Raw genomic sequence first — 25949 nt, 5'->3', positions numbered from 1 at the left:
GAAACAAATTTCCGGGAACCACTGGTTCGCGAACCATGAACCGGCTTGGTTCATGCATTTTTTGGGGTCGTAATTCTATTTGTGCCATCTCTAGTCATTACTGACTTATGGCACCCCTAACTGGGGTTCCCAAGGCAAGAGACTAACAGAGGTGGTTAGCCATTGCCTGTTTTTGCAACCCTGGTCTATCCTTGGAAATCTCCCATCTAGTTACTGAACAAGGTCAACGCTACTTAGCTTCCAAGATTGAGCTTGCCTGGCCCATCCAGGGGGGTAGTAGCAAAACTCAACACAAGTCCAGTGCTGCCTTAAAGCCTAACACCATTTATTCCAATCTGAGCTTTGCTAGCAATCTAGTAGTATGTTAAAGACTTTTTTGTTTTGGTTGCTCCAGCCACCAATCATTGGCAGTAAATTGTGACTCCATATAGAAGGGAGTTTTCTTGATATCATGACAAACAGTTTGGTGTAGTGGTTAAGAGCGGCAGGACTCTCATCTGGAGAAGCAGGTTTGATTCTTCACTCCTCCACTTGAAGCCAGCTGGGCGACCTATAGGGTCAGTCACAGCTTCTTGGCGCGCTCTTAGCCCCACCTACCTCACAGGGTGATTGTGGTGAGGATAATAGTAACACTTTGTAAACCACTCTGAGTGGGCATTGTCTTGAAGAGTGGTGTATATAAATAGAATGCTCTTATGTTATTATAAACAGCCATAGCTCGATCTAGCCTATGTGAAGCCTCGAAATGCCAGCCAGCGGCCTCTGCTATCTCTAGCCGCAATGAATTCTATATGTTAAGGATAAATAAAATAAATTATGTATTACTTGGTTAGCTCTGACTCTTGAAAGCTCATACCCTGGAAATCTAGTTGGTCTTTAAGGTGCTACTGGACCAGAATCTCCACTACAGACCAGCTACCCACCTGAAACTAGGGTTGCCAGCTCCAAGTTGGGAAATTCCTGGAGATCTGGGGGGGGGGGTGAAACCTGGAGAAAGTGGGGTTTGGGGAGGGAAAGGTCCTTGGCATGGCATAATTCCATAGAGTCTACCCCCCAAAGGAGCCATTTTCTCCAGTGGAACTGATCTCTGTGGCCTGGAGACCAGTGGTAATCCCGGGAGATCTCCAGCCACTACCTGGAGGCTGGCAACCCTACCTGAAACTATTTGTTAGTTCTGTATTTCCTGCCAGCTGGCTTTTACTAAGCTGCTGGGTTTGACGTCTCAATATTGTAAGAGTGGGAGGAAAGTCTCTCCCGGTTTACATGAGAGCACAGAAGGCGAAGATGAGGCATACTCCTAGGGCGCGCAATGAGCCTTTGCCCTGGCCCGGCCCAGCAGTGGCCTGAGCGAGCCAGGCGTGCATCTCTGGCATCTGTTTGTTTTGCCCGAGCCTTAACCGGTGGCTCCTTTTACTGCAGTGCGATGCTCCCTCCAGCTATGCGGCTTGGGATTCAGCCGGGGCGTCTGCGCTGTAAAAGGACAAGGTGGGGAAACAGGCTTTAAATAGGACGGAGGCAGCAGCTGAGGAATCGAGGTCAGCACGCCCTGCAGCTTCCGAGCGAAACCGAGACGGCGGGAGGGAGGCGGCAAGAGCCTGCCCCGCCCGTCCCGCCGAATGTGGCTTTTTGCAAATGTGGCTGAGCGCGCACGAAGCGGCACTCAAAAGGAAGCAACAGACCAGAACGGGGCTCCGGGGCGCTGCGCGCGGACAATGTCCGGGGCGCTGCGGCGCCTGCAATGTCACGTAACGTGTGAACAGCTGTTATACACGTATGCTGCGATGCCTGTAATTTTCAACGCCGGGGTGGGCTGCTGGGAAAAGGCCGAAACCGTGTGCGGGAGGTCTTGTGACTCTCTTGATCCGATTCAGCGAAATCATTTAAAACTGTCAGTAAATCAACAAATTTAATGGGTTTGGTATGCAAAAACTGTTCCAGGGACACGATGTTTGAAGTGGTGGGTCGTCGTCAGGCAGGCGAATTAATGGTAATGGAGAGTCAGAGCAAAACTGCTCCCCTATCTTGTCACAATCCGTGCATATACTAACAAGCATCTTTTAAAGTTCGCGTGTGCGGGTTGCAATTAGTTCGCTGCAACTCCGAGTAAACACGTCCGACAGTCAGATAACAGTTTCAAGCGTGTTGTTCCGCAGCGGAAAAGCAAGATTCGCGTCCAGGAACAACTTAAAAGACCAACTGGATTTCCAGGGTATGAGCTTTCGAGAGTCAAACTCACTTCTTCAGATGACTCTGGAAACTCTTACTGGGCTCGACTCTTGCTCCTCAGTCGGATAACCTTCCAGCTTTCCCATCTTCATCCACCCGCCTCTGCTCAACAGACGCGGAAAGAAAAAAACTGGAGACTACAATTCCCAAAGAACCTTGCGGCGTTTCGTCACCTCCCACCATCACGTGGGGCATAGGGAACTCCGGGGTTCGAGAGGACTACATCTCCCAGAATGCATCGCTCCTGCCCCCCTTCCCTTTTCTCCCGTCTTCTTCACACCCGCTTTCTTCGTCCAAAAACCTCGCTGTCTGCGGGTGGAGGCCGAAAGCGGGCGGCTGTTTCCTGTCAGCTGCCGTCACGTGATAGGAGGGTTGAGGTAAGGGGCGGGGGTGGGAGGCAAAAAAGGTTCGGCGGCTGTGAGGGGAGGAGGGCGACGAAGGAGGCGGCAGCGACGACCTGCGGGTGAGTGCCTGGGCCGGGCGGCTGGCCGTGTAAGGGCCCCCGTCCTGACAAGGGAGGCTGGGCTGAGGCCTGAGCTAACCGCTTTGCACAATGAGGGGGTAGACTGGACCACTTTGAAGAGGGCAGGAGGATCAAAACAATGCTTTCCTCCCCCAAACGGCTTTTGACTCTGATTCCCTGCACGGAGAAAGCTAGCCTCTGAGGGAAACAGGTGGCACTGGAGCTTGTTCTCTCAGCCCCCGGGTTACCAACCTCCAAGTGGTGGCTGGACATCTCCCAGAATTATAGCTGATCTCCAGGCAATAGAGATAAGTTCCCCTGGAGAAAATAACTATTTTGGAAGGCGGACTTTGTGGCATAACCCCTACTGAAGTCCCTCTACTCGCTCCACTTCCCAAATCTCCAGGAATTTCCTAACCTAGAGCCGGCAGCCTTAAATTTCTGCTCTCAGTGGAGTTGCCTGTCTTAAATAAGGAAATGCCTTGTTTATCCTAAACAAACTTTGAACTCGCTCTTAAGCATGGCATTCATTCTCCCCTTCCTACCCCTAAGCTTGAAAGGGTGTAAGTTTGTCCCATAGTTTCAGTTACTGTACTGGCAGGCCTGGGATTGGTGGTGGATGTGTCAGTGAGCGCCCAGGAAGTTTGTGCCTTTACCCAACTGTCTGCACACATCTCCCATACTCATTCGGTGTGGTGGCACTTTTGCCCACTGTACATCTCAGCACCTTCTACTTCTTCAAATGTAACTCTACACACACAAACAAACAAAATGTATGTATAACTCTCCTCATATTTATTTGTGTGTGAGAGACCTGTCTTATTTACACATAGCATGATTCCTCCATATACAGTTTTATGAACCTAATACATTCCCACCACCTATCCCATGCCTTTGTGTGTGGGAATGCTCAGGTGTGCAGGGCCTCAGTGTGAGATGGGAAATAGGTGCACTTTACTGGGGTCCAGTCTGAACTGTAAATAGTTTTTCTTCCATTTTAGAAATAAAATAGAAATATTTCTGAAGGCATTTTATGTATGGGATGGGGAGGGTGCATTTACAACTTCGGTCAGGTCTGACAAAATGTTGCTTTGGCCCTGCATGTGCATGCACCAGCTTCATTGTACCCTATGGCATATTTTACTGGAGAAAGTTATTCATACAGAGTATATTCTTTGCGCATTAAATAATAGCTTTTTCCTGATAGATCTTCACTTAACATTCTCAATGTGTGGTGTGTTTTTTTCTTCACTGTTCTCTTGGCATCATCCTACAAGTTCACCATCCCTTTCTTCACTTTTTAATTCCCCTCCCTACCACCTTCCACCCTAGAGTGCCCATTGCATGGCTCAACCCCCTGCAGATGTTAATGGATAGTGTGGTCCTTCTTGGCGATTCCTTGTGATCACCTACAATGTTACTTAGTGGCATAGCACCCTTCTCTCCTCCTGCCCCTGTTTGCTCCAGATTAGTGAACATTATGTACCTCTTCTGTCACCCTCCCCAAGTTCACAGAAATCCCCATGTATGGTTTGTTTTGGATGCTTTCAAAGGGTTGGTGAGTTTGCAACAGCTCATCTAGTTTGACAGTAGTTGCCTAGTATCAAAAGTGTAATGTCTTCTTACCATGTGGTGACTTCCCTAGTTCGGCACAGCATTGCAGCTATTAGAACACTTGAGGGAGGAACTGTTGCTGCATAAGAATGCACACTTTCAGTACAGGGAGTCTCAGGTCAGGTTACCAACCTTGTGGTACCTGGAGTTTTTCTGGAATTACAAATGATCTTCATATTAGAGAGAACAGTTCCCCTGGAGGAAATGGCAGGTTTGGAGAGCTGACGCTGTAGCATTGCATCCCTGCTGAATTCACTTCCCTCCCCAAACTCCACCCTCTCCAGCCACTCCTCCCCCAAGTCTCCAGGAATTTCCCAAGCTAGAGTTGGCAAACCCAGTCCCAGTTTAGTCTCCAGTTAAAGTATCTTAAGATAGCAGGTGATGGAAAAGGCTTGTCTCTGCCTGAGGTGCTGGGGAGCCTTTTGTCAGTCAAGGATAGATAGTATTAGACTAAATGATCGAATGAAACAAAATCATGTAATACCTTTTATTGAGGCCAACCCAAATAACACAAAACATTGTGTAAGCTTTTGGGTTCTATAGGAACTCTTCATCATGCAGGTGGAACAGAAATTAAAAAATTAAGGAGGAGGAAAAGCAAAATTTCCAGGTCCAGTTCTTAAGATCCTCTCATGCAAGCCTATGATGTTGAATGCTGGCAGGGCCACAGTTTGATTACTATAGTTGCAAAATTTGTGTAAGGCATTGTATGCAAAGAATGTGTAGCTTCACTTTTTGAGGGAAGTTACCATGGCTCAGTGGTCAGGCCTACGCTTGTATGCAGAAGTCTATGGTTTTAGTCTACAGAATTTCCAGTTAAAGGTTCTCAGCTAACTGGTGTTGAAAAAGCCCTTTTTTTGCATTAGGGCCAGTTGGAGTAGAAGAAGCTAAATGAGAGCCTGATTTATGCCGCAGCTTTATGCGTCATATGGTGTCATCATATTTAAATTAAAAAGAAAGAGATGTAATGCAGGCTACTTTTGGGCAAGCAGCCCTGGGTGCTTACTTTTGAATATATGTTTTTCCCACACGGAGGCGTATCCAACCCAGATAAGTACATTTTCATGATATGTGTGTGTATGTAAAATGCCATCAAGTTGCAGTTGACTTATGGTGATCCTGTAGGGCTTTCAAAGCAAGATACCTCCATAAGTGGTTTGCTATTATTGCTTGCTGCTCTCATCCAAGTACTAATCAGGGCTGACTCTGCTTAACTTCCAAGATCTGACAGGATTGGCTAGCCTGGGCCATCTTCACTTCCTACCATTTTCATGATAGCAATCTTTTAATCCTTATAAGCAAACTCAGCGCTTGATTGTGTTAACATTGTATTAGCATAGCTCAGTTTATTTTATTCATTGCCTTGCTGGCATTCAAGTTGGATTACAAAAAAGATGTGTGTGTAAAGTGCCCTCAAGTTGTAACCAACTTATGGCGAGGCGACCCCAGCAAGAGGCTTCCAAGTGAGAAGAAGAGGTGGTTTGCCATTGCTTTCCTCTGCAGAGTCTTCCTTGGTGGGTTCCCAACCAAATGCTGATCCTGCTTAGCTTCTGAGAGCCGATAAAATCGGGTTATACGATGCTGCCTTTCCTCCCAACAAAAAAATTAAAAATAATAAAATACATCCAACAAACAGTGCAATCTGCAATGCAAATCTTATTTTTCCCTGCCATTAAAACTGCAGTCTTATTCTCTTTATAACAGTGCCCTCCTGAACAATTCCATTTTATACATTTTCCAGAACAATCAAGTTCTGCTTAGAAGTCTTCTTGTTTACTTTTTTTTGGTTAGTCTTGTTATATCAAGGTAATTTAATGTCATAAAATGTATGCATAAGGAATTCTTTATCAGTAGTAGAAGGATGTTATTAGTTGCATAACATGTTTTCTCACCGTAGTTTCTTCTGTATGTGTAGTCTGCATGGCCATGTATATGAATTCATCATATTCTTTCCTTATATCTTTTGTAAAAGATGACAGAAAGGAAAAATATCCCATTTTTATTGCATCCTTCCTCTGATTTGTTCAGGGTAGTATATATAGGCTCTTTCTCCCTCGCCTTTTATCCTTGCCTTATTGTTGTGAGGATAGGTTAGGCTGAGAGGGTGTTGCTGGTCCCAGGTCATCCAGGCCATTTCCACATGAGATGGGACTTTTCTCTTCATGGAATGCGGAAAGGTCCCAAAATAAGTGGGAACATCTGCTCGACTTGACTTCCTGGGGCTTTCCCCTTTAAAATAGATAAAAAATAGGATTACTTTGGTTTGGGTTTGGTTCAAAAGGAATTCTTCATAGTGGCTTCCAGGCTGCAAGGGACCAGTCACAGGGCTTTTTTTGCACTGGTGATTTTTGCTACTTTTGGCCCCATATCTCTAAGGGTTTTCTTTCGAAGTCCGGATGCTTAACTCCCCCTTCAGATTTCAGTGCAGCATTTCAAGGGTTCTCTTCTGAGTTTTCTGCCTGCGTTTTTCTGTGCAAGGACAAAATTCGGAAGAAAACCCTTGAAATGTCACATTGAAGTCTGAAGGGGGAGTTAAGTGTCTGAAATTCAGAAGAAAACCTGAAGAGGTACAGGGCCCAAAGTGGCAAAAATCACCTGTGCAAAAAAGACCAGTCTCCAAAAGTGCAGGTGGAGGGGAGGGAGCTGCATGACAGAGTAGAATCTGAACCGCGGTCTCTGGTCCTAGTTTGGCTTTCCAACTGCTGTACCACTCTGGCTGTGGTTTGAAGAGTTAGGAATTGCTTCTGTAGGCTCTTCTTTTGGTTTAGGACGTATGCTCATCAGGCCTGGCTATATTTTTTTCTTGTGGGGACGCATGTTCCACCCCTGATACTTGTATTAAATTGGAAGGGGCTTTGTTTCAAGGGTACATTTGTACACAGGTTGAGTCTGGAGAATCTCCAGTGAAAACATCTAAGGGAGAAGGTGTTGGAAAAGACCCTTTCTGCCTGAGACTGTGGAGGGGACTGTGTTAGTAAAGAATGCTGAGCTAAATGGTTAGTCTTGACGAAAGGCTGCTTCATAGTTTTGTTTTACGTGTTCATCGTGTTCAAGGGACCATTACCCCTCCCAAGCCTGACGAATTTACATCTCCACATGAAACACCCATGTGGTGTTGTGTGTGTGTGGTGGGTGAGCGTGTATTTATGTGGCATGCAGGCATGTATCTGTTCTGCCACCACGAGAAGTGGGTTGTCAGAGCAGGTAAGCATGTGAATCCGCTCACAGCTGGAAATAAAATGCAGTTGCTACAAAAACATCTGTTGTTGGCAATGTCATGACAGAAATGTTGCTTTGTTTAACCACCGTGCTGGGATCAAATCCACAGTTGCAACTTACTTGGTGACTTAGGTTCTCTCACTTTCAGCCTAACCTAACTCACAGGGTTGTTGTGAGGATAAAGTAGGAGGAGGGGTTATGCCCATGGCTGTCTATGCCAGTCTGGGCTCCTTGGAGGAAAGACTGGACAGAAATGCACCAAATTATCGGTTTAAGATTGAGTACTGAAGCTTAACAGGAAATTTTCATGTTTTCTGCCCCCTAAAACTCAACTTTGCCATGGCTGAACTGAATGGGTGATCATGTTTCATCGCTTATTCCCTGCACCTTGAGGTGCTCTGAACTGAACATTTCAGGAGTTTCTTTTCCTATGGTATCATGTCATTTTGAACCTGTACCATCTAGCTTGCGTGCCTCAGAGTACATGAAAGCCTTGAGGGTTTGGGCTTTCCTTCTCTGCTAAAGGAGATGCACATCTGCTCCCTATCTTTACAGAAGCTGTGAACATTATTACTTTCTCGGCATAAATCAGTTGTATTGGACTACATGTACCTTCCTCATTCTACTGTCTACTATAGGTTCTTAAAGACAGTTCAGTGTTCAGTGTAGTGCTCTTAGAACAAATAAGCACTGTATCTTGAGGGAAGTAGTTGCTTTTTTGCAGCTAAAATATTTGAAGAAGGCTTTTTGTTACAGGGAGAAGAGCAGCAGATGTTGACAGTGATTTCTAAATGGTAGTCTGAAAGCTAACTGTGGGTTGAAGAAAATTTGTAGCTTTGTGTCACCAAGATGTTGATATAGTTGGCATTGAGAAGAATGGTGAAACTATGGGTTGGGGGCTTTTCCAGGTTGAGAAGAGTTGAATTGAGCTATGGACAAAACCAAGGTGGTTTGAAGGGCTTCAGTGGAAACAAACAAGCACAAAACCCCATGTTTGAGTTAGATCATTCAGTCCAAGGTGGAGATCTTTCCCAAGCTGACATGACATTGCCAGCGAGTTTGAGCAGAGGTTTTCTTAGAATGTTAACAGGTGTAGTGACTCTTCTGAAGTCCCTCTGAAAAGGATCAGTTGTAGGAGAACAAGAATCTGGAGAGCACTTCCTGTTTTTTGCCGTCAGGTTTAGTTTCAGCTTCACTGTACAGCGAGAATCCAAGAAATGTGAATTGAGATAACGCAAGCCTGCAGCAATTGGAGCGTCAAATGCACGGCCTTGGCGTGCTTGCACTGATTCTTACAAAGGCAACCGCTGATAGCGTCTAAAGCTGAAAGAGGAAGCATCTGTGTACCTGCTTCGGGCTCCTTGGCATCTCTGTATCAGGTGTGGATACAATTTTCTGAGCAAGATGCTCTGTAGAAATTGTGAAGAAACTTAACAGGGTTGCAGCCATTCCCAGCAGAGTGAACATGCAGTTTGATATTGTACCTCAGGTCATTCAGCTCCTGGTTCATGGTCCCAGAGTGAATTGCTTTTCAGAAGCATGACTATGCTGTCATCTTAAAAGGACACAGATGAATTTGTTAAGTAAATAGAGCAGCCTCGTGTACATTTTTTTTTTTTGCCTTTAGGAGCAGAAAAGCTTTTTGAAACATGCCTTATATTCCCAAGTCCTTTGACAGAATGAATGTTGGTTTTATTCAGGATCAACAACTTTTTTCAGTTGGGATCCTGGAATACTGTCTGTCTTGGTGTCCCTCAGCGTTGCAGAGCCCACAATTCCCTCTATATCAGCCCTCCAGTGCAGGGCTATTCCTACTCACTGCTTGGTTCCAGTCCATTATTTTATCATCAGCTCTTCTGTTTGCTGCTGGCCTGTATCAGTGATTTTCAAACTGGCTCTGGGGAACACTATGGTTCCTTTGAAGCTTCCTGAGGATGCTTCAGTAGAAATATCTGCAATGGCCAACAAGCTTCCTTCAAAAATGCCACTGTTTATTATTATATATAAATCCTACTTTTCCTCCAGCATGATACTCATTGTATAATGCAGTCCAGACTAAAATCTTTTTAGCTTTATCAAGGCTGCTGTTACCATGTGCTCTCTAACCATTCAACTGGCACTACTGATCTGACAATATATTGTCACAGAAAGGGCATGTGTGCGTGTTCAGCATGTGTGTTCTCTAAGGTGAACTCTCAGTTTACACAGGGCAGCATTGAATTCCAAAAGGTCTGGGCTGGGCAGTTTGCCAGATGAACTGACTGAGCACCTAAGGACATGCCTTGGCTCTCCGGCATTACACACAGATTCCTCTGCAGACAAGTCATAATGAAAAGGGTTCCCTGAAATTAGGGAGTTTGGAAATCATTTGCCTGTTATCAGTAAAAATTAACAGGTCTTGGATGTCTCTCGGTGGACTTCCTGTTAGCATCATGCTTTATTTATCAGGGCAAAAATGTCATCGAATAGGTTTTGGGGATATTTTATTAGCTTTATCATGTATGGAGGGAAATTTTAATAATTAAAATAATTTCTGTTCAGAGAAGTTTGCCACAAATTAAAAAATAACATTAAAATTGCACCAATTAAAATACAGCTACATGAAACAAACCACCACCAGTACTCTCTTTGCCAGTTAGTAAGGATGAGAGGTTGTGGTGGTGCCTAACAAGAATAAACCAGCAGCTTAAAAAAATAACCCAAATGATCATTTTTTTTATGAGTAGCTTGCATAGTATGGCATATAAAATGCATTGTTTTGTGGGGCAGGGGGGCTGAAGTCCCAAACATTATTAATCTGCCCCTATACAAACAGGGACTTACAGCTGGATGCAACCAGTTTAAACAATAGAAATCTGTTGGTGGATTAAATATGGAACAGCCGTGACTACTCCTCAGTAATTAGAGAGTTTCAGCTATTTTGAGATGCAGATAAAGTACCATTTTGGATTCTGCAGCAAGATCAATCTGGAAGTTTTCCAGGAACAATTCTTATAATCTGTGCCACAGGGAAAAGAAGTTGGTGTCTTACATAGTAATGTCAATATTAGATTTTAATACTTATAGCAAAAATCTCTTAAGATGCATGCATGAACTTTTTGAAAATACTTGTTTTTGTTTTAGTGGGCAGTTACTGTAAGTAAATGGGAATATCACTAACTGAAATGTTGTTTGTAGTTCTTAATTAGTCAATTAGGTCACAAGGAAGGGTTCAGTAATTTGACATGCAACAGCCCAATCCTGTGCATACTTAGTTAGAAGTAAATTTCATTGTATTCGGTGGTGCTTACTACTCAGTAAATGTGCACAGTATTGCAGCTGATACCCCCTTTATGACAGCTAGTATGGTATAGATCCAGAGGAGCATAGTGGTTAAGAGAGTGAGCTATGAACCAGAAGGCCCCACTTTAGATCTTGTTTCCTGTGAATAGTCACTGTAAGCAGTTCCTCAGTCTCCTTGCTTTCATCTGCAATGTGGGCATAATAGTAGTGTCCTCTGTTAAGGTTGTTCTCGGGGTTAGTGAGATACTCTCTGTGTTGAATAATTAAAAGAGCTTGTACATATGCTAAGCAATGCTGCTGCATGACCATATTTTGCAAGCATAATAAATGTTTTCTCTTGGTAATGTTGTCTAATAAAGAAGTAAAGTTTTTGATATTTAAGTAACTATAAAATTAGGAGAAAAATCTTATCTCTCTGATTAGATAGATTGCACAGTGCAATTGTAGTCAGAACCTGCCTCCACATTAGGAAGAGGGGTGTCAGTCCTCAAGGCACCCTCTTCAATCAGAATTGATATTTCTTTTTAAACTATTCTGCTTGAGGAGGTGGCAGACTAACTGGTAAATTAACTGCTGCTTAAGTAGAGAATGGAAGAATTGGAAACTGAAAAATTACTGATTGTTGCTGTTGTTTTCCTTCTTTTCTGTGTGTGCTTGTGTGTTAACCTTGCTAAAACACAAGTCTAATTTTTCCTGACTTTTCCTCCCCTAAATGGAAAGTTTATAAGTATTTAAATACTAGCTTGCATATTTTCTAGTCTTTAAGCATTCTGTTTTATATTGGCTAGCCAATGTTGTTGGAACTACCTTTAATATTTTAATTCATTTTCCAAATAAATTTAGGATAAGAACATGTGAGATCTTTGGAAGCTTTCCAAGACTGTGAATATAATGAGTACAATGGAGGCACTTAAAATTTCTTCTCCGCCTCTGTCCCCTTTCCTAAGATTGTACAGCTTTTGTTTCTAATAATCTATGCAATCCCAACAAAAATTTACATTCCCTGTTCCTACTTTATCAACAGATTCCCCCTCCCCCAGTATGGCCTCATCCTCTACACCTAGATGTAATTCAAGCTCCTTGGAGAACTCCTCAATTAAAAAGGTGAGAGTATCTTGTTAAAAATCACAGGATGTCTAAATATTCTTAGTTTTGCGCTTGAGAATCTGAGTTCGTAACATTTTTAATTTTGTAGTGTATTATTCTCTTAAGCTGAGTTCCTAGGTGTAGAACGAAGTCCCAGGGCTGTGCTACAGTCTTGTGTAACTTCTTGACTCCTGGTTCTAATTGGAGTTTGAGGCTTATGTGCATGGGAGTTTGCCAAAACTGCACAGTGTAGCGTGAATTCATGTTTTGCTATTATTATTTTTCTTTCAGCCTTTGAAAGATGGAACTAACTGGGAACACAATGAAGAAATACCTCGTTTACCAGGGGAAATGAGAGTCACAGGTAACTAAAGCAAGACAACTAAAGCACGTAACTGACCATTCCAGGAACCAGTTCAGATGTACAGAAACAGCATGGTGACTGTACTTTGGAAGGCACTTTGGAAGGCAGACGGCGATAGTATGCTTAAGTACTCCTGAATCTTAAATGTAGAAAGAACTCCAGTGTGTTGAGAGCTAGCAACAGGAAGAAACTGAGCTGATCTTAAGCAAACTTTCTGGGCACTTTAACAAAGGCAAAGAGCCATAAACATGATTTTCACCTCTGAGAGAGTGCGACTTGTTTAAGTTAGGAGAAAAGAATGGATGACTTTTTGCTGTGATGAGATAATCAGAGATCTCACTCTATGGAAACCACAAGTAAGAAGTTCTAAAAGTAGAATGACTTCAGAAAACTTATTCTGTTAATCCTCTTGAGTAGGCAATCAAGTGAGCTATAATGAATTGGATTTTAAAACTCTCTTTGACAAAGTTGGACTTCATTCCACCAAGTCTTTCTCCAGCAGAGAGGCTTTCTCCATCAAAGGGTAACTTGGTGGAAGAGAGTTGAAAAATTCAACCCTATATGTACTTGCTATGGAGCAAACTTGCAGGTAAGCTTAAAGAGGTTACTAATCCATGCTATAAACAAAGCAAACTCCCTCCAGTTCTAGTGTTCCTGTCTACAACTGTGTATCTTATAATAAGTACTATGTTGAGTTGCTCCAGTCTAAGCACACTGAAAGCAGTGGAGTAACAGTGATAGGCTTATATCGTGTGACTTATCTGGAGTCTGAAAAGGAAAATTCCCTCACCTTTTTCTGGCTTACTAAAGTTTTCTTGCCTCATATCCTGGAGGCAGGTCTTAATTATTATAAGTCTGCTGAATAATGAATACCAGCATGGCTTAGTCGGCTGTTCTTCTCGGATGGCTTTTTTCACTCATGCAAGTTATCTGATGCTGCTTTAGAGCTATGAACGTTCTTTTGTGAAATGAACCTAAGAGGAACCATAGAACCACTCTAGATGCACTAAGGAACTTGGAATATTCTCTGTGATTTTTGAAAAATTTATTAGCCGGTTCCACTTTTGACAATCCTGTTAATTTTAAAGTAGATTTCCATGCTGTACTGAGGGCAGTGGCTGCTATGGAGGAAACACTGTGTTGGGCATGTGAGACTGTTGTTGTGGTCATCTGCTTTGTATCTTTAGTTCTGTACTTAATGTGTCATAGCATAAAGCACTTTTGGAATTATAAGTGTTTTCTCTTGTTCTCTTGCTTATTTCTGCTGAAGGCAGGTGCTTGTTGCTTATTTTTTAAGATGGAAATGATCCCTTGATTGTACAGTGTCATCATAAATCTGCAACTACTGTTCCTTCCACAGACAAGGAAGTTATTTACATGTGTCCATTTAATGGTCCCGTTAAAGGAAGAGTGTACATAACAAACTACAGACTGTACTTGAGAAGTGTGGAATCGGTAAGTACTCTCTAATAAAGGGGACCCCAGCATGGTGCTCATGGGTACAATTGTGCCCACAATACCTTTCCTTGTGCCTGCCAAGTGTTTTTAGAAAGTGGGTGGCGCTAGGTGGGGCTTTTGCCCAGCAGGGCTTCTGATTGGTCATTGGAGATTTGATCAGCTGTGCAGATTTTTAAAAAAACATTACTTTGGCAGAAACTACTTCCACGGCACAAAAAATCTTCACTGTGTGACTGAAGGTAACTTGTAGCAGCTATTTTGTGGCTGGCTCCATCTCCAGCAGCAGCCATTTTGTTGCTGCGTCCACCACACTGTCAGAAGTCCAAATGTGCCTACAGGCTCAAAAAAGTTGGGGACCTCTGCTCTAGTAGTAGTCTGTGTTTGCGATGGAAGGAATTGATTTCATTGGGTGGATTATATTAAAACACTGAACATGCATTTTTAACAAAAACCCAGCCATCAGCCAGTGAGTAGCCTATAATTCTTTCTTCAGCTGCATCTTAAAACTAGTATCAGTTAAAACCTGCATCATTAAGACTTCATATCAGCCCAGTTGTTATAAGTGGTGTAACCTTCAAAGATGCTTGTAAAAGTATCATCCGAATCAGGTGATTAAATGGCAGCAGGGATGGAGCAAGATGAACTTTTCCTGGGAGGGAATTCTGAAGTGCTGCTATACTTGCAGGGTTTCTCATGTCTTTTGGGCAAAAATTCCGAAGCTTATCTCATCTAAGTGGTTTTCTTGAATGTAAAGTGCTGTTTATTCAGTCGCTATTTGCCTTTGGTAAATGCTGAGTGCAAGGCAGAGAAAAGCTTGATTGATAAAGACTCATACAATCAAAACTGTGTTGGGGATTTTGTTTTATTTACTTTATTAATAGCATGCTTTTCTCGCTGAGACTCAAGGTGGGTTACAGAATAGTAGTAATTAATTTCTATAGCATAAGACATACAATAAGTACAATAGCAAATACGATGCGAACAAAAAACTAAGGCAAAGTATTCCATTAAAAAAGTAGAAAGTGGAATTACAGATGTTGAAGACAATGTAGTAGAAGCAGGATAATGTCTGGAATAATTATTGCAGTAGACTACAATCGTAATCCATTATAAAGCTCCCCCCCCCCCCGGTTGCATTTTGCTACAGAAAGTAATATTTAAAATGTTGAATAAAGATTGTGGCCTCATACTTTTTAAATTCATTTTATTTAGAATATATCTATGCTGTCTTTTCAGAGTCCCACTTGGAGTAGCTTACAATTAAAAACTTGAGTATAAAATATAAGCCATTAGACATAAGCAGCATAAATATTGTTCATAAAACAGAGCAGACCATTAAAAAGCTGATGATTGGTGCCCAAAAGAAAGTAAAGGAGGTACCAGGCAAGCCTCAAAAGGGGCGGGGGGTATCCAAAGCCGGGGTACAACCACTGAAAATGTTCTGACTGTGGTTGCCACCCACCTCACCTCTGAAGGCGGGGTTACAGAGAGCAGGCCTTGAGAGGCAGATCTTCATTGGAGGGTTGGATAGTACGGGATTTAAGGTATAGGTTTGAGGCAGTTTCCTAGTGACTGTTCCATAAATGTACAGACATGAAGCTGAGTTTCTGGTACACATGTGGAATGTTGCTTTTCCAAAATACCATATTTTCTGCCTATGCAAATAACTACTTGTGTGATTGTGAAGCTCACTTTTCATCTTGGGTAGGCAGTTCTCATTACATTAACAAACACTGCAATCCTAAGCAGAGTTACTCCAGTCTAAGGTCATTAAAATCAAGTGACTTAGACTGGAGCAACTTTGCTTAGGTTTCCATTGAAAATGTGTACGTTGTGGGGCAAAACTTTAGAGAAATACAGGACTTTATAAAAAATAGGAACGTGTGGATTGTTGGAAGAAGTCACTTTATCTTTTGCCTAACTAGGATCCTGTTGTGGTGATAGATGTTCCTTTGGGTGTAATTTCAAGGATTGAGAAAATGGGAGGAGCTTCAAGTAGAGGAGAAAACTCGTATGGATTAGATATTACTTGTAAGGTAAGATTTAAAATAATTCTTTACTAGCTAGGAAAATGCTCAGCTTACTACCATGTAAAAAATTTTGGTGGGAAATAGTTAATTCTGGTGAAAATAAACTGATTCTTAAATTCTAAATAGTACAATCTTGCACTGTTTAGTTAGTTAAAAATCTTTATTCTGCTTTTTGACCAAGGGCTTTCAAGACAGCTCACTGCAGTTAAAAGCAGTATAAAAATGCAATAAAATCAAAACAGTTTTTTAAACAGAAATGGCTGTAGTCCTAAGGACACATTTTTGGCAGCACCTTACTTACTTTTTGGTACTTACTTCTGAGTAGAACAGCTAAAAGTTGCTATGAAATCTGATGTCAGATGCCAGTTAGAGGCCTGCTTTAACTTGTGGTTAGCTAACATGGGTTGGATTCCAACTAACATAGCTATTTTTACCGAGTCCCTCTTCCCACTGCAAAAGACTCCCCTTTTGTCATTTATCAGTGATTCCTCTCTCTCAGGAGTGACATTTTGTGGAGATTAGTATGCTGCAGGCAGGCAAGTTTCACTCTGCAGATGAAAAAATTTAGTCTGGCTCCAACCCAGTTTGACCAGTCAATTCCCCAGAGTGCCTCCTATGTCCTGACCTCACTGTCATGCTGTGGAGCCATGTTGAAATTCCTGAGTCCCACTACCTCGAAGTGGGGACTTGGACTATCTATGAGACTGGATTCAGGAGAGTAAGAATTTGTTAGCGTTATCTCTGCATCATTGCAGTTAATCGATGGGAAGGATAATGGGAACATGAACAGGAAACAGGCAATCCTGGCTGGGTGGGCATGAAAGAATGAATGAAACTATACCACCATTGAATGAAACTATATATCACAATTACAAGATTGCGCTTCTTACCAAGGAGATGGATGGATCTGATAGTAGTTCAGTGTTTTTCTATTTATTTATCAGAGTTCGCCATCTAATTTTCATTAGTGATTATATTGCCATTTTGAAATTGGGATTTACTTTTGTTTTCTCTTCTGGTTATCTTCAGCAACTTAAAAAGTATCTGTGATCTGTATGCCTGTTACTGTACTACAAAAGACCAACTCTTTATTCCAGGGCTTGGATACTTTACTTTCTTTTTGTTGGCACTCCTGTACGTCAATTGCAGAGACAGTCCTCCACTGCAAATCATGCCTTCATCTGATACTAGGCATTCAGTCCATATATGATCAATGCCTTTTAAAAGCCAAAAAGTATATAGCATAAGAGGAACATGGTCTGCAGTGGAGCCTGATCTCTGCAGCAGACAAAGAGAAGTAGAAGCAGAAAGGAGGTATAGAATCCCAGCTTTGGTAAATGTCTTCCGATTTGTTTGGAATAAAAGAGTGTTTCACGTGCAAAGTACATTTTTGTTCTTGGCCTGATGCACAAAGTAGTAAAAGGAGAATATTTAAAGTTTGGCATCAGTAAGGACTAAACTATGTTCCAAACATACTGGCGTAATTGATTTATGAATAAGCTTTCTCATCATGCGGTATTCAATTTGTTTTTAATTTTGTGGTTTAAAATTTTAGGATATGAGAAACTTGCGCTTTGCATTGAAACAAGAAGGTCATAGCAGGAGAGATATATTTGAAGTCTTGACCAAATATGCTTTTCCACAGTCGCATAATTTGGTAAGGTGGTTTTGCTATACACTTCTTTTGCTAAAAAGTACAAAAGCAGATTGGTTCCTAGCTCACTCCTTGGCCAAGTAACTATCATCTCCCCTGAGTCTTGTTGCCTACTCCTAATCATATTTGCTCAGAAGTAAATCCTGGTAAATTTACTTCCAAGTAAGAATGACTGCAATATTAATATTACATCAAGAACCTAATACTTTAGAATTCGTTGTCTTAGACTAAAATGTTTGATCTTCTACATGGTTAAATAGATGGAACAAATTGCAGAGTATTTTTGTATATAGATATATTAAGTTGTAGTAGTACCGAAAGGCTTGCATCTTAGCAGATTGGACTCTTGTTCCCTGGTTTCAGATGGTTTTTCTCCCCAAGAAACTTGAGGGTGGTAGATACATCCATGCACATCACTTGTTTACTTGTCGTTTGGCCCTGGTTCACACATAAAGTGGAATGTGACATTATAATAGGCCACATCATTGAAGACTTGCACATAGGGATGTAGTTTTTGCTGACTTCTCTATGTTAATTGTACCCCTCCCCCTGAAAGCCAGCCTAGTCTGTGGGTAAAGTTCATCTGATTACTACAGCATGTAGCTGAATGTGTGAACTGGCTCACTCAACTGAGACAAATTGCAGCTGAGATGATGTGAAAACTCTGCCGGAGGTGGTTTAGTCTGTGGTGGTTCTTGCAGACATGCAAACTATTGCAATGGTGGTGCAGCCCTCGAGTGGTATGTATTTGTGAGTAAATTGAGCCTTTTGTAATCTTGTTGCCCTAAAGGATAAGTATGTTACAAACTGATTCTAACAATAGCAGCATGTTGGGAAGCTGTGATGGATAGGAGATTGTTCCACTCCTGAAAGATAGAAAATCCACTCAGCTGTTTCATCCCTGAGCCTATGAGAGTTCTGCCCCAGCATCCAGGGAGAATGGGAGAGAAATATAGCAGCAGTTAGTTGGTGTCTGCCTCAGCAAAAGAGCAGGTGGTATCAAGGGTGGCTCTACCTAGTACTGTGGCAGAGAAGTTTAGCTCTACCTCTGAGAGAGGACAGAGTACCCAGTCATGAGGCCTGTCTGGTGAAGAGCATACCTGGTACCATTTAATCTGATCCTTGGGAAAGGGCAGGTTGGGGGTGGGGTGCGGAATCCTGTGTGTGAGAAGATCCAACCAAATGGTTAGGCAATGAAAGCTTCTTTGTAACCACAAACATTAAAAGGAATTTAAATCACAACTTGAAGCCATGACTAGCTTAAGTTTAAATGCCTCAGCCAGGCTTCTGTGACTGTCTGGAAAGCTGGGCTGATGTTCTGTTCTTTAAAAACCACCTAAATGTAAAGGAATCTTCTTTTGTTGAATCTCCTGCTTCAGTGATCTCTGTACTCTTCAGATGCAATAGAAAAATTACCTCCCAACGGTGAACCCAAAGCCTTTACCCTCACTACCATAAGAACATCTAACAACTGAGGGGAAGATTTACATTTCAAACAAACCTAGTTCCCAATATTATAGAAGGTTGTGTGGGTTCCCTCCGCTGGAAGAAAAGGCATGTCACAGAAGCCTCCAAGATTTGTGTATTGGGAAGAAAGGAAGAAAGCCACCATTTAGGATAACTTGAAGTGCTAATCCAGTCTGTGTTTTATGGCCAATTACAAGTGAATAATGTAATCAGTAGATGATACAGGATTGAATTTCTGTGATATATTGCTGATAGGATCTTGTGTAAGCAGTTTATCATGTCCAGTGGCCAATTAGATGCCTCTGTTACAATGCAGCATCTTTATGTCTGCATTTGGCAGAGCACTCTGGCATTTCTCACTGAATATCTCATCACAGAAAGGGTCTTTTTGTTCTTCTTGAGTGTCAAGTTTTGTTAGCATGATTAAGAAAACTGTGCCTAAGTATTCCTGGAATGAGGTATTGTTACATTTTTGGGTCACTGTTTTAAGGAGAGAAGGGATGTTAAAGCATATTATCTTGTTTTGGAAACAATAGAGGGCAATGATAGAATCTCAGCGGAGTTGAGTGACTGGTCCAAAAAGATTTAATCTGTTGGTCAATCAGAGATTGCTCAAGTATTTTTATTTATTTAGAACACTTTCACCCCACCTTTCTGCTAAACAGTGGTCAGGAAAGCTTCCAGAGAATTAAAAAAGTCAACAAGCATTGACTTTTATTACAGTAACTTAAAAAAGGATGTGTTAACCTTCATCCTATTTGATAACCAATTAGCCTTTGTAATTAGTGTATTTGCTATGGTGAAACAATGAAATTAACTTTTAAAAAAATAATTCATTGCAAGTTTCAACAATATTAGGTAAAGTTTTTATAGGTCCAGTCAATTCACCAAATGGTTCTTCTCTTTAGCTTCTTTCCCTCCAGTACTCCAGGGACAGCCCACAAACATTTTAAAAATAGAAATTTAATCAGAAATAAAGCAAAGTAACATGGAGAGCCCTGTGGCACAGAGTGGTAAGTTGCAGCACGGTAGCCCAAGCTCTGTTCACGACCTGAGTTCGATCCCGGCAGAAGCTGGGTTCAGGTAGCCAGCTCAAGGTTGACTCAGCCTTCCATCCTTCCGAGGTCAGTAAAATGGGTACCCGGGTCCCTGGGGGTAAAGTGTTGATGACTGGGGAAGGCAATGGCAAACCACCCCGTAAAAAATCTGCCAAGAAAACATCGTGATGCGACGTCCCCCCATGGATCAGTAACAATTTGGTGCTTGCACAGGGGGACTACCTTTACCTAACATGGAGAGGATACCTAATTCTTGTAGCAAGTGAGGCTGAGTCTTGAGCAGTCCTAGAGACATTGAGGACTGTTGATATTCCTGTTTGGAGTTACCTGCAGTTCAAACCAGTGGAGGATGCTGTATTGCTGGGGTTTCCCCCAGCTGCTGCAAGGCTAGGAGAAAGCAATCTGTATCAATTTACGATTATTATTGATTATTAATATTTATTTATAGTCTGCTCTTCTCTGCTCTTCTCACTGAGATCCAAGGTGGACTTACATACTTTAAGTGAATATAATATAATCAATAGCTAGGACAATAACTAGACCAAAAATGCAATATGATCAGCAGACATTAAATGAAATCAGATACAATAGGGTACGTTAGCAGCAGAAGGCCGAACACATGACACCTTTTTGAATTGAAGTGTAAGTAATTAACACAACATCTTTAGCAATGTTGAACTACCTAATATCTATATCAGCAGACAGTACCCAATAGTCTAGTTAGTCTATAGCCCCTGTTCCTTACCAAGGCATCTCTTTGAACTATTTCTTATGACACAGCCCTATATTCTGAGTAGAAAGCCCTCCTGAATAGTTCAGACTTGCATAGTTTGTGGAAAGCCAGGAGAGTGGGAGCTTTCCTCCTCTCCTCAAACAGGCCATTCCACAAGGTGGGGCTACCACAGAGGAAGTCCATGTACAGGCAGTTGTTGATTTAGCCCAACTGCGGGATATCTGCAGAGGCCCTGTTCAGATGCCATGGCAGAACATAGGGAGAGAGGTGGTTGGGTAGATATGAGGGCCTAGGCCATGAAGGACTTTGAACATAATAGTATGACTGTGAATTGAGCCTGGTAAGAGATGCGTGGCCAGTGGAGTGACTGCAGAATGGAAGTGATATGCATGTTCCGTCTAGTAAATGAGCTGCAATGTTTTGCACCAGCTGGAATCTCCAGCTGGTTAATTTTGAAGGGGGCCTCTTTAGAGTGAATTATAGGAGTCTAGTCTCAGTGTTACTGTGGCATAAATCCCAGTGGCCAGATCAGCTGTGTCAAGGTGGGGGACCATCTTCTAGGCTACTCTAAGTTGGGAGAAGGCCTTTTTTGCTGCTGCATTTACTTGCTTCTGTAGCAGCAGTTCTGGATCCAATATAACCCCTAGGCTTTTCACTGAGTCAGCCAGGGTCGATTGGACCCCATCGAAGGTCATAAGCTCAATGACCTTCGAGATCTTTGCTTTTCCAACCAGCACGACATCCATCTTCTCTGGGTTCAGTTTCAGTTTCTTTGCATTTGACAACAGCGACTCAATATCTCTACAGCTTCACCAGGGGATTTGGATAGTGAGCCCACTTATGGGGAGGGCGGGCAAGAGATCTAATAAATTAAATTAAGTAAATATATAGAGCTGGATATCATTTGCATATTGATGGCATCTAATTCCATAGCAATGAATGATTTATCCTGAAGGCTTTACAAAGAGGTTGAATAACGTGGAGAATGATTGTGCCACGTGGAACCTCACAAGATAATTCCCACACTGAGGTTATCTGGTCTCCAATAGCAACACTTTGAGTCCGTTCCATGAGGAACAATTTAAACCAGTCTAAGGCACATCCCCTGGTACCTGCTTCTGCCTCCAAACACCTCAACTGGGTGGCATGGTCTACTGTATTGAAGCTGCAGATAGGTCCAGGAGAAGCAACAGTGAAGCATGGCCTTTGTCTACATTCAGGCAGAGGTCATCAGCTAGAGCCACTAGAGCTGTCTCTGTTTCACAGCCTGGCCTAAAATCAAACTGAAAAGGGTCCAGAGTGCAAGAGTTGTCCAAGAAGGCCTGGAGTTTGGCAGCTACTGCTCTCTCAATCACTTTGCCCAGAAAGGACAGATTAGAGACTGTGCAATAATCGGCTACATCATTTTTGTCTAAGAATAGTTTTTTAAAGCAGTTGGCAGATGACCACCTGTTTGAGAGGCCGAGGGAACGTGCTTTGAGTTAGTGACTGATTTATGATAGACATCAAGGGCTCCTTTATGTGATCTTTACAAGATTTTAGTAGCCAAGGGGGCAGGGGTCCAGTGTACAAATAGTGGCCTTCTCAGATACTAGAATTCTGTCAATATCTGTCACTGTAACTGGGTCAAAATGATTCAGAAGCGCACCAGATGGTGTGTTAAACATTACTTCTGCTTCGCCTGCATTACAGCTGGCATCCAGATCAGAGTGTATTTGAGCTATCTTATCAGCAAAAAACTTTGCAAAGGTGTCACAGCTAATTGTCTGTTCTTGAACCACTGAATGTTCAGATTTAGGAGTCAAAAGATGTCAGAATACTTTAAACAGTTGGGATAGATGAGATACATTTGCTTCAATGGCTGCAGAAGAATAACATTTCTTGCAGCCAGCACTGCTACTTCATAAATCTTCCAGTGGGCTCTGTAGCATGCTTTGTCAGATTCAACACAAGTTTTCACCAACGTCTCTCTAAATGTCTCTCAACCTTTTTTAGATCACCCAGCTCTGCACTGAACTAGGGGCTGGCTTCTACTGTGAGGGTGGGGGACGTTGGCGAGGAGCAATCTTGTTGATAGCTTCATGGAGCTTCACATTCCATGCTTCCACCACCACTTTAACAGAGCCTGTGTTTGGAATTCTAAAGTCTTCCAGAGCATATTGAAATCCAGAAGGATCCATGGACCTTTGTGGGTGGATCATTTTAGCTAGGTCCTCCATTTTGTAGGATGTCAGGGCCATATTCACCCTTGACTCCACCAAGTGATAGTTAGTCCATGGTTCAAGCCAGATCTCTAATCCCCAAAAAAGAATTTCCCTCAAAGGCTCAAAATAAAAGATTAAGTCCAAGGTGTGGCCTTTTCCATGTGTTGGTCCTGTCACTATTTGAGGGAAGCCTAGTGCTGCCAAGGAAGCTATGAAGACTTGGTCTGGCCTCAACATGGAGTATTCAGGATGGATGTTTAAGTCAACCAAGAACTATCATTTTAGATCTCTCCAACACCATGTCCGAGAGCATCTCTGCCAACTCTTGAGAGGGTGGTTACCGGGGAGCTAGGTGGTGAGTAGACCAGCAGAATATCCAATCTATCCAATGACACTGTACTGGAATTAAAAGACTAAACTATCAGCTACACTCTTCCATTCTTGTCTTCATGTGATGTTAACTTATTTATGCTTTGTTTTAGCATTTTTTCATCTCTGTATTGAATTTCTACTTATTTTCAAATTTGTACAAGCTGTACCCTGTTGTTGTATTGTTTATAGAATGTCCCAGCCATTCATCGTGTTGACTTACACTATGTAATCTACCTTGAGTCTCTGTGAGAAAGGCCGACTACAAATACATAAATAATCACTTTAGTCCAGTTATGGACAGTCAGTTGACCAATATGTTAACTCTAATTTCAGTTCAGCAAAAACACATGCATTGTACAAAATAAAAAATAAAGGCTTCTCCCCCCGTCCCCTTCCCATTTGGGCTTGTGGCCCAGCCATTCTGAACTTTTCTGCAGCTTTTGTTGTCTGGAGCAAGATGGATAATCCCAAGACTGTGAGTCTGAATTACTGGGGGGACTACATTGCCACTTGCAGATTGTTCTGTGTCCTACCCCCAGCGTCCCAATGCTTGTATCTGATGTATGTCCAAGAAGAATGGGTTTTAAATCAATCCCAGCATTTTACTTTTCAAATTTTCAATTTTTATATACAAAATAGAAATTCTTTTAAAGCTAGGCCAGGTATTTTTTTCTGTGTAGCACCTAGAATTGACAGCTGCCCTTTTTTGAGGAGGGAAAAGTGAATGACATACCTATATCAGGATAATCTGCCAGCTGAGATTATAGTAACTAAGGTTGTAAATGTGTGCCCAGCTGCCAAGCCTTCACATTCCCTAAATATTCATACATTGTTGACAATGCATGTTGAGAGGTTCCAGCAACTGAACAGATGAGCTTGCTCTTGCTTTACTGTGAAATAGAAATTCTCTTAAGAACTCTTGAAATTGCATCTTGAATCAAAACAGCATCAGACTGTCCCTTCGTGTGATCTTAAGTTACTTTGTGTGTCTAAGAGTTGTTAAATTTTGTTTCATTTTCAAGTTCTTGAACAAATGTGGTTTAAAAATGGCTAAGTGCTACAGTTTTTAAAAGTATATTTTATAGAAGTGTGCTTATGTAAGTTTTGTTGCCAGAGCCTATGTGTACACATTCTCACATGTGCAAAACATGAAAGAAAATGTCAGAAGAATATTCCAAAATGCAGATCTTCTCTTCTCCCCCTGCCCCTTTCTTAATTGAATAATTTTTGTTTCAAAAAGAGAATTTACAATGCATTGCCAAATCTCATTTCCAATTTTTTAATTTTGAACCAACTTATCTTAAAAAATTGCAATATAATAATAGCAAATTTAATTATAAATTTATAATTATATAAAATGTAAAGCTTATTGATGTAACAATTACTTAATTCACACTCAATCTTAACAATTTATTAATTTCCATTCTATTTAATGTATTTAATTCTGTTAAATTCTATTTAATGGTTGTTAAAATCAAGTAAAGATCACATAAGTGAACCACTGAGATCTGTTGTAAATCAATCACTAACTCAGGGCACCTTCCCCTGGCCGTTCAAACAGGCAGTTATCACCCGCTAATTAAAAAAACATCCCTAGACAACACTATCCCAGTCTCTAACCTGCCCTTTCTGGGCAAAGTGATTAAGAGAGCAGTAACTGACCAACTTCAGATCTTCTTGGAAAACTCTAGCGCTCTAGACCTTTTCCAGTCTGGATTCAGACCAGGGCATGGGACAGAGACAGCACTAGTAGCGTTAGTGGATGATCTCCGTCTGAATATAGACAAAGGCCATGCCTCCTTATTACTCTTCCTGGATCTGTCTGCAGCCTTTGACGCTGTAGACCATGCCTTCCTGTTGCGGTGTTTAGAAACAGAAGTGGGCATCAAAAGATGTGCCCTGGACTGGTTTAAAGGATTGCTGTCGGAGATCAGCTGTCTCCAGAACGGGAACTAACTTATGGGGTCCCATGTTATTCAACCTCTACGTAAAACCTTTAGGAGAACTCATTCACAGTTATGGAGTGGGATGTCATCATTATGCAGATGACACCCAACTCTGTATCTCGCTATCCAGGTCCCCACAGGATGCAGTAGAAATCTTAGATTGCTGCCTGACAACCATGGGGAATGGCTGAAAAAGAACAAATTGAAATTGAACCCAGACAAGATTGAAGTGATGCTTGTTGGGAAGGCAAAGACCTTGAAAGACATTGTACTCCCCACTTTCGATGAAGTTCGTCTGACCCTTGCAGACTTGCTTAAGAGCCTAGGGGTTATACTGGATCCAGCACTACTACTAGAAAAACAAGTTAGGGTAGCAGCAAAAAATGCTTACTACAGTCTCACTCTAGCCTGGAAGATGGCTTCTTCAACATGGCCGACCTGGCCACCTGGATCCATGCTATGGTAACATCAAAACTTAACTATTGTAATGCACTATACATTGATCTCCCATCTAAGTTAACTAGGAGGCTTCAATTGGTGCAATATGCTGCTGCTTGACTGTTAGCAGGAGCGAGCAGGAGTATGAACATCACTCCCATCCTACAGTCACTCCATTGCTTACCTATCAGTTACCGTGCTCAGTTCAAGGTATTAGTTATTACATACAAAGCTCTTCATGGCCTTAGCCCACCATACCTACGAGATCGTCTCACTCCTTATGTCCCTCCATGGCCACTTCGCTCATCTGAACAGGGACTCTTGCAGGTGCCAGG

The 25949-nt window shown here is 42.0% G+C and overlaps 1 protein-coding gene across 3 annotated transcripts in view; it reads left to right on the top strand.

Moving 5' to 3' along the window:
• Positions 1 to 2512: 2512 nt before the first annotated feature.
• The window catches only part of MTM1 (myotubularin 1), a 51556-nt gene continuing 28119 nt past the window's right edge, over positions 2513 to 25949 (top strand). For 2 of the 3 annotated variants that reach the window (XM_054996736.1, XM_054996734.1), the window contains exons 1-6: positions 2619 to 2689; positions 11829 to 11908; positions 12182 to 12254; positions 13615 to 13709; positions 15638 to 15748; positions 17298 to 17399. In XM_054996736.1, the coding sequence (XP_054852711.1) occupies positions 11846 to 11908; positions 12182 to 12254; positions 13615 to 13709; positions 15638 to 15748; positions 17298 to 17399 (444 nt within the window). In that variant the 5' untranslated portion in view covers positions 2619 to 2689; positions 11829 to 11845. The other variant, XM_054996735.1, reaches the window with a different exon arrangement.

The sequence above is a fragment of the Eublepharis macularius genome, chromosome 13 (genome assembly GCF_028583425.1).
Source record: "Eublepharis macularius isolate TG4126 chromosome 13, MPM_Emac_v1.0, whole genome shotgun sequence".
Classification (NCBI taxonomy): Eukaryota; Metazoa; Chordata; class Lepidosauria; order Squamata; family Eublepharidae; genus Eublepharis; species Eublepharis macularius.
Note: the sequence above shows the minus strand (reverse complement) of the source record. Positions and strands in the feature narration are given on the sequence as shown.